This window comes from Ostrea edulis, chromosome 9 (assembly GCF_947568905.1).
Source record: "Ostrea edulis chromosome 9, xbOstEdul1.1, whole genome shotgun sequence".
Taxonomy (NCBI): domain Eukaryota; kingdom Metazoa; phylum Mollusca; class Bivalvia; order Ostreida; family Ostreidae; genus Ostrea; species Ostrea edulis.
This window is the reverse complement of record NC_079172.1, coordinates 68,403,599-68,416,098: the sequence shown is the minus strand read 5'-3', so window position 1 is coordinate 68,416,098 and position 12,500 is coordinate 68,403,599. Positions and strand designations below refer to the sequence as shown.

At 35.2% G+C, this 12,500-nt stretch overlaps 1 protein-coding gene across 1 annotated transcript in view; it reads right to left on the bottom strand.

Moving 5' to 3' along the window:
- Nucleotides 1–4,288: 4,288 nt before the first annotated feature.
- LOC125660380 (CDK2-associated and cullin domain-containing protein 1-like) overlaps nt 4,289–12,500 on the bottom strand; it is a 12,783-nt gene continuing 4,571 nt past the window's right edge. The window contains exons 2-9 of the mRNA XM_048892185.2: nt 11,530–11,656; nt 10,956–11,064; nt 10,600–10,701; nt 9,834–9,936; nt 9,641–9,730; nt 8,698–8,839; nt 7,351–7,409; nt 4,289–6,934 (exon numbers count right to left, since the gene is read on the bottom strand). Of these exons, the coding sequence (XP_048748142.1) occupies nt 7,361–7,409; nt 8,698–8,839; nt 9,641–9,730; nt 9,834–9,936; nt 10,600–10,701; nt 10,956–11,064; nt 11,530–11,656 (722 nt within the window). The 3' untranslated portion in view covers nt 4,289–6,934; nt 7,351–7,360. The remainder of the gene's footprint in view (nt 6,935–7,350; nt 7,410–8,697; nt 8,840–9,640; nt 9,731–9,833; nt 9,937–10,599; nt 10,702–10,955; nt 11,065–11,529; nt 11,657–12,500) is intronic.

Here is a 12,500-nt window from a genome sequence, read left to right as displayed (position 1 = left end):
TGTACGATTTTAAACAGGTTGTTCTGCTATAATTATCATGTATATAGAGACTGATAGACGTCACACACTCAGATCTAACCATAAAGCGCTGTGGTACAAGTGTACATGTGCATAATTTAACATATAAAACAACTAATTAAATTTCAACACGGCGAGGTGGAACATCTGAATAAATACTGATTAATACACGTGACATAATGAATTATATATCATTTATCAATAATCAATAAAATGATATTTTCCCCCAAAGGGAAATAAATCGAAAATATCACATCTTGAGTAAATATATTTGTGTTTTGACGAGTCACGGTTTATTTGTCATGTTTGTATTTCCGTGGGTTCTTCAGATATTTATTTCACGAAGAAAAAAAGATATAAAGTTTGATGTACATAAGCCATCAAATCGGCCGCTAAAATTTGAAGCATTTTAAACTACTTCATAGGAAACACACAGAAAATGTAAAATGAAATAGGGCCTATTCTATTTTCAAATATTTTCGATACCTTCATTTATGTAAGAACACTTGGGTGGTTTTCATCAATTATAAATGTACAAAATGTCATTCACTAATTAAAGCAAGAACAATTTAATTCAAGTCTAATTATAATTAGATTGAGTGTGATTAATCATATAAGAATTCTTATATATCTGCCCCTTGAATAATTTAAGCGAAAGAATGTATTAAAAAATATCGTCAGGAGATTTTGTGAGCTTTTCATAAGAGTTTATTCAAGTTTCAAGTCACAAGATTTTATTCAAGTTTCAAGTCACCACCGTAAAATGGCTGAAATATTGCCAAAAACGGCGTAAAACCGTGATCAATAATACAATTAATCAAGTTTCAAGTCTATTTGGTATGCTGCATGCTGGTGAATTTGATAATAAGGTAAGCGTGGAGATTTAAGAGTTCGACACTGGTTCTTCTCGGATGCATTAAATGAATCTTTTTGTTACAATGTAGAAATGTCAAATTTATTTTCAAATGTTGATCTTTGACCACCCCCATCACAACAATCTAATTAAAATTAGATGTTAGATCCGCTCGCGTACTCGCATACATAAATTAGCGGATATAACACCTAATTTCAATTAGATTGACATCACAACATCTTCAAGTGGATAGTGCATGTTTGACTTTTGTTGTCAATTCAGATTCCAGCACATCAGCCGGCAAATGGCATTACTTCATTCGCTTATAAAAACAGATATATAGTGTAAGCAATTAAAATTTTAAATAAACAATTTCAATATTACCTGATAGAAATACCGACTCGCAATTAGAATCTATAAACCGTCATCTGGAGCTTGTTTTCATCGGTGTCATCCGATCCTGGTTCGTCCATTTCAAGTGACAGTTCAAGTGACTCAGGACTGAGTTTTACTAAAGTTCGTAAGTCTCAAGACACCGGGAATGCACACTCTTGACTCAGTATTTTATGATAATCACTCAGAGCATGATAGTCGGAACCCAAATTTTTGTTGTTGTTGTTGTTTCTCCGTTTCTCGTAGATAATCCATGATCATAAACCCAATATTTCATAATTTAACCATAACCGGAAATACCTCGCGAAACGGATTGAAATGCAAAGAAACCTACACAAAAGTTATGTTTCCGGAAAAATATAAATACCATTCTCTCTCTACAAAAATCAGAGGAGGGTGTGTGCAATGGCGGATTTAAGGGGGATCGCAGTAGGCGCGAGCGCCCTAAAATTTTCAAATTTAAGGTAAATCGGGGTATCTTGTTTAGAAAAATATACTGAACGATAAAAGAAGCAATAATTTCTTCCACTCCCGGAGAAATAAATGACAAAATCTTTTGATTTCTTGCATTTCTTTATTGGGAGAACTTAATTTTGTTCCAGAAAACCTTAGAATTTGCGTACTTTTTATTAATTTCACCTTATTAGAAATTATAGAAAATAGTACAAATGGCTAAATTATAGGAACATATTGCAAGCCCTATAAAATTTGTAAAATCCCGGAGCTTCAGGGGGCTTCGTCCCCGGGGCCCCACCAGGACTTCGCTCTGGACCCACTGGGGGCCTCAAGGTGCCCTCCAGACCCCACTGCCTCATAAAGTGGCGCCCCCGTAACCGCAATTCCTGGATCCGCCCCTGGTGTGTGCAACCCTCCCCCTTTCTAGATGCTTTTAATGCATCTTCATATGTTAAAGCATAACTTGCGAAGTCTGTGAAATAATTTCCTGTGAAATCATACCTTCCATGTTTATCCTTACATGATACATACATTTTGTACACAGGCTAGAAAAAAAGAAATCATCATGGACATTGAGCATGTAAATCTGTGTGGTTAGTGTCTCTGAAAAAAAAAAATCGTGAGAACTGCTGCAGATGTAGATATCAATTTTTCATGAAGAAATTGAATCACGGTACATGACTGAGAAAATTGATGAATATGGTCACAAAATACATGCGTCCATCCTCGATATACACTTTATTTGATTTCTGATATATGAAATATTTTCCTAGATCTTCACCCTTTCGGTATGAAAATGTGAACGTCACCCCAAGTCTAGTCTGTCTACGACAAGGATGCTAGACACAGGGGCCAGCAGTGTTATACAACACGGTTCACGCTGGGTATTCGGACACTAGACACGGGGACCAGCAGTGTTATACAACACGGTTCACGCTGGGTATTCGGACACTAGACACGGGGGCCAGCAGCGTTATACAACACGGTTCACGCTGGGTATTCGGACACTAGACACGGGGGCCAGCAGCGTTATACAACACGGTTCACGCTGGGTATTCGGACACTAGACACGGGGGCCAGCAGCGTTATACAACACGGTTCACGCTGGGTATTCGGACACTAGACACGGGGGCCAGCAGTGTTATACAACACGGTTCACGCTGGGTATTCGGACACTAGACACGGGGGCCAGCAGTGTTATACAACACGGTTCACGCTGGGTATTCGGACACTAGACACGGGGACCAGCAGTGTTATACAACACGGTTCACGCTGGGTATTCGGACACTAGACACGGGGACCAGCAGTGTTATACAACACGGTTCACGCTGGGTATTCGGACACAAGACACGGGGGCCAGCAGTGTTATACAACACGGTTCACGCTGGGTATTCGGACACTAGACACGGGGGCCAGCAGTGTTATACAACACGGTTCACGCTGGGTATTCGGACACTAGACACGGGGACCAGCAGTGTTATACAACACGGTTCACGCTATGTATTCGGACACTAAGATCTGAGGCAAGTACACAATATTCACTCTCGGAGGTTGTATGCGATGTTCACAACAGAAATAAATTGAACAATCATTTCAGCTATAATCGTGCTTTGTTCGAACCAAATTTTGAGTGTTAAAAGTCAGGCATCTGGCTGGGATAAGTTTAATTATATCACAGTCTTTATATCGCTGGGATAAGTTTAATTATATCATATTCTTTATATCGCTGGGATAAGTTTAATTATATCACATTCTTTATATCACTGGGATAAGTTTAATTACATCACATTCTTTATATCGCTGGGATAAGTTTAATTATATCATATTCTTTATATCGCTGGGATAAGTTTAATTATATCATATTCTTTATATCGCTGGGATAAGTTTAATTATATCAGTCTTTATATAGCTGGGATAAGTTTAATTACATCACATTCTTTATATCGCTGGGATAAGTTTAATTATATCAGTCTTTATATCGCTGGGATAAGTTTAATTACATCACATTCTTTAAAGGCATAGGGTCTATCTTTTATCTCAAAACTAACATCACAATATTCTGCTAGTAGAACTCCAAAAACCAAATTTGTAGTATCAATTATGAGTTATCTATAGCTGCAGTGATTCGAAATTGAAGTCATTTTGACGTTTTTAAAAATAGCCCTTTAGAAAATGTTTGTCAGAAGGACAATATATTAAACTGGTACCCCGCCGATTGGTGGCTACACACAAACATAATAGATGCGAAGTCAACAGGGTACCAGTTTAGGCAAATGAGAACAGGGAAATTTTTTGTAATTACTATCGTATCCAATGCGTTTGTAAACATTCTGAAGAACTTTTTGTGATTTTCTAGTTATGATCTTTAATTTCGCCACCTTTTTGGAACATGCAAAATTTTACCAATATCTTAGACCCTATTGCTGGGATAAGTTTGATACATCATATTCTTCTTTAAATTACTGGGAGAAGTTCTGCTTTATGAGTGATAAGTATGTTTATATAATGACAATTGGACATCCATAAATCTTCTTGCTTTTAAAGGATCAAACAAAATGACACCAAAAGTTCAATGTGTCTTTTTATTCAAGTTAATGTACACCATAACAATTATTCAACAAACATTTACAGAAAAAAAAAAATGATAAAATAGCCATGGAGTTCAAAACTAAGGCAAAAAAAAAAAAAAAAAAAATAACTAAAATAATCTTTAGTTTCTCAAGCCCATAAAAACATTTAATGGAGCCAGCAGATTTTTTTTCTATTTCCATTACTCCCCTCAATCCCTTATTCAAATAATAGTTGTAGCATGAGTTATCTTTCTTTTTCAAATGAAATTTTGATTCTTTTTTGTACAATTATTCTAAACTCATTATTCAAGACATTTCTGTATCAAATGGTTGAAAGAGAAATTGAGTTATTCCCCATTTACATATGCCGAGATAAAATTGATGTGGTAGCTTCCAGTCTGATGAGACAGTGCCTGAAAAACTAAAGACTAATTACTTTTTGCCAAATGCCGATTTCAAACAAATTCCAAATTTGAATAGTTGATTAACTGCAGTTAAAGTCAAGTTACAAATTCCTAAAATGTCCACGAAATACCTAAAAACCCAACAAGATGTCTTCTCCCTACATTAATGTCAGAATTACATCACTTAAATCGCAGAATTTGTGTCTGTGGTAAAATCCCCGGAGATCGACACAAACTGTTCATGACTTCTCCCTTCCTACAAATTCTGGGACAATTCACTTTACTGTAGATCATATTTCATTTGGGAGAACTTGCATAACTTTACAATGTTGTCTTGATGCAAAAATTGGGTTCTGTATTTATGTAAAAGTGAACAATCTGAACACTGGAGAAAGTTACGTCTATCTGTTAAAATCCTAGAGAGCAGGGATGTAGAATAAAGTATTGCAAATATACGTTATTCAAATTACAGAACAAAGTATCATAAAATTACGTGATTTACGTTACAGAATAAAGTATCGCAAATATATGCTATTCACGTTAAAGAATAAAGTATTGCAAATATACATTATTCACATTACAGAACAAAGTATCGTAAAGTTACGTGATTTACAGCAAAATAAAGAATCGTAAATTTACCCAATTCACAGCACAGAATAAAGTATTGTAAATATACCTGATTCTCAGTACTGAATGATCTTTGACAATTGAGATTTCTAAATCATAAAATTATAAAATTCAACATCAGATCCGAAGGTTGATTTTCAAATTGCTGGAGACTTAGTCCTGACTGTGAAACATGAAATGTTTGTGTAAGTAAATAGAAATGTAGGGAAGAATCAACAAAGCTTCATCTAATTTCCAAATAAAACCTGTATCACACCCAACAACTGGAATAAAATAAGATTTAAATACATCAGATTATCAGAAACTAAATGTCAATATAAACTCAGTTTTATAACAGTCTAGTGAGTGAGTTATAATATATCAATACTTCTGAAAAGTAAACTTTCTGATAATAGTTGATAAATCTTCATTAAATCTCACGACTTTTTGACAATATATAATGTATTTTACAATTAGTATAGGTAAATGTAGCATCCTATTAGTTTTTCCTAATATGTCTGAACAGATTCAAGTGATGGGAAAAATCTAATTATTCAATCTTCCAAATTCAAATACAGAAAACTAAACTTGTAGTACATACAAAAACTCCATTGTCCATATAAATGTTCCCCCTGAGAGGCCGTGTTTGTATAGAAATACACGACTCCTTTGTCAGCTTTAGGGCTGTAGTTATGTCCCCTTCTCAAACCCATGATTAGACAACTTTATTCCAGACAAGATACATTGTTAACTACATGTAAATACTTTACATTTAAATATTGCAAAGAAGGTTCTCAAAAGCAGTTTCTATATGCCACTTTTAAATTCACTCTGACAGGTAATGGTAGCGATTTTTGGGGTGGTTTTAATCAGATTAGATATTTGTTGTTCTTACAAAAAGAATATTTCCAACAAGTTCCTATGTGAATATTTGGTTAAGTGGTCCCACCCAGGGATTAGGATTTGGGCATATATCAATCTATGCTGTAAAATAACCCTTAAAGTATCTTCCTATCCATTTCTATTTAAAACTTGAGTCCTCCCAGTGACAATGGGTCTGAACAACCCATGTTAAAAGTTTACAAACTTCAACAAGAAAAGCCCATTTAAGTTTCTGGCTCTACCAAGCTAAAAGTGTACATTTTCACTCAACAGCAGAATATTTCACCTATCAATCTCGTCACAATATTGCTGACAATATTACAACTACTACTTGTCAATACAAAGCACACTTATCCACAACCATACACTTTCTCGCTGGACACACATCTTACATTAACATGACATTTAGATAAAAACAGTTCGCTAATACTCTGCATACATATATTTAGCCTTTAGATAAATGGAATTCTTAATTCAAGTATGAAAAAAAAAAGATAACAAAGACTTTTTGCGAGATTAAGAAATGAACACATGACAAAAGGCTTTATAAAACACAAGGTGAAACATACCAAACACAATTGTAATGCCTATAGTTCATGTAAAAACAAATCAATGCAGGTTTAATTGGCATGGAGGTTTTCAATCCTAAACCGGAGAGCATGAATTCTACAACAGTCATGTCAAATCAACAGGAAAAATCAGAGGCCCGTCTGGCTTCCTGAACAATATCACAGTCATTTCAAAGTCCATAACTGAAAGTAAAAGAACGAATTCCACTGGTTAGTATCAACGAAACTCTTCATGTCCCAATCATTTAGGTTTGAATTTGACATTTATTCAAAAATGACAAGAACAACAAAACTTGGAAATTTTCATTATGAATGTGTGACAAACAAACCGTTTGGCTTCTTAAACATAGTAATACATGCTGAACCACGAATAATTACAGAAATACATGCGTATATATATAGTAAAACATGGCAAACAACGAATAATTACAGAAATACATGTATAAATATATAGTAAAACATGCCGAACCACGAATAATTACAGAATCAATCTTTTCAAAATTTTCCGCACCCTCTCCTATGCCCTCCCCCTTCGAGCCTCAACACACACCCCCACCCCCCAGTAAATTCTAGATCCCCCACAGATTTGATATACTGACCATTTCCTCCTCATTTTACCGGTAAGTCATCATCAGCTCTTTTTCGTTTGAAGTCACACCTAAAAAATAACAATGAATGCATCCATAAAATGTCAGCATGAAAAAGATCACAATCTTAGGGAAGGGAAGGGGTGCGTTTGATTGATAATGGGTATGTAAAAATAACCAGATATTGACAAATTTGAGAGAGGGGTTGGCAACATTTCATGGTTTGTTTTGAGGAATCATAATACTGTTGATTTTCTCCTCAATTCTGAATATTTCTCATCACTGCAGATAAGTTACCGGACACACAATTACAGTCTTCACTGAGGATTTAAATTGTAAAAATTCATAAATCATCACCATCAAAACAATGAAGTGTGGTTGTCATTGTTCAAGGTACGAAAGCATTGTAGGGATAAAAATTAAACATAGTGCATAAGCGTGTCGTACAAATTCTCCTATTATGATGGTCACCGTCATCTCTGTCAATAATGTCAGCAAAATTTCACTGTTTCACTGCAGATCATTTTGAAGTTGCGAAACCTTATTCAAGAGACAACCTTTGCGTTGTGCGAGAACTAAATTTTCATGAATGATAAGTCTTGCAAAATTATGCATATTCTACATTATCTTCTCGTAAATGCAATTTACATCAACACCAAACTGAACTGACTGTAAAATATGTATAGGTCTAATAATATACACATGAACAACCACGCTATGTGGGGGAAAAAAATGCTTGAAGTGTGGGAAAAAGGGACACTTTAAGGTTGTTTGTCGTAGCAAGCCGAAACACCTGGAGGAAGTCCAAGATGTGTAGTTTTAGCGCCATATTGAATAAACATGTGTGTTTGAGCTCGGGTGTTATTTTAAAGAACCAAGCCATCCAAACAGTGGCCACACAATTTTTTTGATTAGCTGAAAAATCTGAAGTTATTTCTTTTGGGTTCATGTGATAATTCACCAAAAAATATTCAAGAAAATTTACAGTTGGCTTTTATTTTTGTTTCTATTTTTTGCTCAAAAGAAAAAACCCCAAATGTTACAAATTTTAGGAAAATTGGCAACTGTTGTTTTAGATATTTCAGTACTTCACACATGGCACAACCAGTTAAGGGTTTGGCATCTTGCCAAGTTCTGCCAACTGATTTACGCATCACTGACATATGTTCTTAAAACTTTACAAAGGAGTTGATGAATTATGTCCTTGAAAGACATGTTCATATGCATACATGTGCTTGTGAGTACCAAGCTTTGGGAAATCTTCATAAGGGTAAGGATGCTTATATAAACTCAGCTATTAAGATGTGACAGCACTGTTTAACAACTGTGTTTTTCTGCTGTTCTCTTCAGAAATCTCACCCCCTTAATTCCTGTAGCGTCCTCATATCCTCCTGCATCTGTTTTGTTTCCGCTATGTATTGTTCCAGGTCGTTAACGGAGGTGGAAGGAAGAACCGTGGGAAGGTAGCGGGAGAAGAGGCTGGGTTTTATCTTCGCGTAGTCTACAAGGATTCAATTTTCATGTCACAACTATCATTTGCATGCTCATCAGATACAAATTTAATCATTCTCTTAACTTACATATCTATAGCACATTTTTCATGAACTGCCTCGAGGATAAATAGTATATCCTTATGTAAGAGAAGATTATTGGAGTTTGCTGTCTCCTAACATTTCAAAACAGATATAAAATTGTGTTGATATCTACATGTGGAATATTTGTTGTATGTAGATATGACATGCATGAATATTTGTTATATGTAGATATGACATGCATGAATATTTGTTGTAGGTAGATATGACATGTATGAATATTTGTTATATGTAGATGTGACATGCCTGAACACTTGTTATATGTAGATATGACATGTATGAATATTTGTTGTAGGTAGATATGACATGTATGAATATTTGTTATATGTAGATATGACATGCATGAATATTTGTTGTATGTAGATATGACATGTATGAATATTTGTTATATGTAGATATGACATGTATGAATATTTGTTGTATGTAGATATGACATGCATGAATATTTGTTGTATGTAGATATGACATGCCTGAACACTTGTTATATGTAGATATGACATGTATGAACATTTGTTGTATGTAGGTGTGACATGTATGAATATTTGTTCCTAATGTACGAAATGTATGACTGGAAGTAACATACAAAACACTTGTGTGTAGATGAGGTATGTAATTAATAAAGTGGTACGAGAATGTGACAAGCGAGACTCTCCCCGAGAAAGGACATGCCACATTATTGTACAATTCGTGCTCTTGACATCAGCCCCCACCTGGATTGACGGAGTGTAGGTTCTTGACAGTGTTGGCCATGGTTGGAGGAGATATGGTGAATGGCTTTGAATTGGCCTCTTCCAGTAAGGCTGTAATAAAAGCCAGCTTTTATTATCTGTACTGCCATGATAAGTGTTATCTTCACAGAGAAAGCATGAAAATGTCAGACCGGTAGAAGATTCACCAACTTACACAGAATAAATTCTACATGTTGATCTAATACGTGTTGTTGAAATAATTTCTTCAGCTCCTCATTCAAATCTGTTTTTAGTTTGGTTTCAACATAAAATCTATTCTGCAACAAAGATTGAATAAGCTTTTGAGAAATAGAATTTCTGTTATATTACACTTTGTTCTCCTATCATTGCCCCACCCTATACCCAGCAGACAAGATTTGAACAAACTTGAATCTGTATTACTTGAAGATACTTACATATATATCAAAATAACAGTCATAATAATAAATATCAAAATGACTAATCATAGCTCTACTGTTTGTGAGGAAATTTTTTTTAAATATACCCCACCCCATGTAAAACTTTAATCCCCTATTGTAGCCCCACCTGGGGGCTGTGATTTGGACAAACTTGAATCTTTCTAAAGTTTGATCTTTTCTGGCCCAGAGGCTCTTTAAAAAAACATCTTTGAATAACACCACCCTGTTTTGGGCCTTTTCTTGATTACCTCCATTTGGAAGGAGAGATGACCCTTCATTTGAATAAACTTGAATCCCCTTCATCTACGGATATTATGTGCCAAGTTTGGCTGAAATTAGCCCAATGGTTCTGGATGATGCAATTGTGAAAAGTGAAAAATGCCAACAGCACCGACAGACAACTGGCAAATTTTGATCAGAAAAGTACACTTGAACCTTTGGCTCGGGTGAGCTAAACATTACTCTCACATATTGATGAATGTATAAAGTTGTTGCAGTAAATGCTATTTATCCGTGACCTACCATATAATTAAAAATTGGAACAATGCCACCTAAAGCCTGTAGGTACTGATTTAAAATAAATGAGAACTTCTCAATGAAAGACTTGGGTTCTTCACTCTGCATCTGTAAAAGATGGGAACCAAGAATATTAATAATCATTGCATTCTGTACTCATCACATACAAATCTGCCTCTTTGTTCAGTAATTTGTGTTTAATTCAGCTTCCATTCACGGTCACTTGTTCTTAATGGAGCATGAATGTCAAATTTTTACACAAGGCGTTTACTATAATCATTTTTCCAAGAAAAATGTTTTATTTTTTCCATTAGGTTTGACATTTCTACAGAAATAAACAATTTAATGCACCCATTTCTCACCAATGCCTTCAGCTGTTCATTCAGCTTCTCTAGATGTTGAGCCATGTGATACATCAGATCTGTGTAAAGCTTCTCCGAGAACTGCTTACAAACACATTTGTAAACACAGCTGTAATAATAATTTCAGTAATAGAAGTTCATCACACTTTAACAGACAAGGATTAGAGAATCATTACAAAACATATTAACGCCCATTCTACTGTGCATGACATCATCTGCATGTTAAATAGGAAAATTCCCACTCCTGATCATTGTTTCTCATGAACAGCATGCATACCGGGAAATTTTCACCCCATTTTATTATTTTTCTTTTACCTTCAGCCTGAATGGGACATATTCATTTCTGCATGACTATAAAACAACCATTTCAGTATTACTAAAGAGTTCCGGGTAAACTGAAAATGGGGACGAAATTATCTTCACAAGGCATCTGGACAAAAAATAATTGGAGACAAAACTTGTTTTTCAATGCGTCAGGACGAAAATAACAGGAGACAAACTTCTACCAGTACACAGTACTTTGTTATTATTTTTACACAACAAATACATGTAAGATGCTTGGTGTTGACCAGACCTGTACATTTGTTCATAAGAAATAGGTATGTATTGTCCGGGAGTCATGCTCAGCAGCTGATTTATGGCTCCTTCCAACTTCGGCCAGTACTGTGTCTTGTAATCTTCTACTGTAATTGTCATCATCACTATAAATAGATATGGTAATACATGTACATCATCACTATAAATAGATATGGTAATACATCATTTCAATGTATTATGATAATTAACAGTTTGAATCTGACATTTTCATTGCATAAGCCAGTCATACAACACAGTGTCTGGTTTCATCAATTTTTAAGGGCATAAAGTCTTCCTGAACATCATTGTTAATCACTTGATTTTATGGTCTGGCCTTAATTAACCAAGAAATCTGATGAAACCACAGTGCTACACAACAAACCATTACAGAAATTGATTTTCATTTATTAAATTGTAAAAATAAGCCAGTCAACATGTCGTATCAGAAACTGGGGAGGGAGGGGGTAACTTTCCTTAAACAATAAATACTTCAAATTCACCCTCAAACTAACTTGTCACACATTTGATATGAAATCAGTGAAGCCTATATCAAGAGTTCCACAAACTAAGAATTTTTTATTTCAATGATATTTTTAGTGACAAAGTTAAACAAACATTTTACAACAGGCACCAGTATTTGGTCTTTAAATGCAGGATCTCATGGTAAGCTATGGAAATATCACAAAATTTTGTAGTGTTCCATTGCATTTTCTCCTTTCATGTTAGATTTGGTGTCGTAGACCAGCCTCTGTAACTGACAGATAAGAGGCATGCTTCGGGATAAAGTTGGGGGTGCAACTGCGGAAGAATTGTGGAGGCCAGATAGCTTCAATCGTCGATATGTCCAAATAGCTCATTTGGAATAGTACCTTACTAGAGATCTGCAGGGGGGGGGGAGGCCAAGCATCTTCACAAATCAAGGGTTATAGATCTGTTACCTCGCACTAACGAATCAATAACCCTTGATTT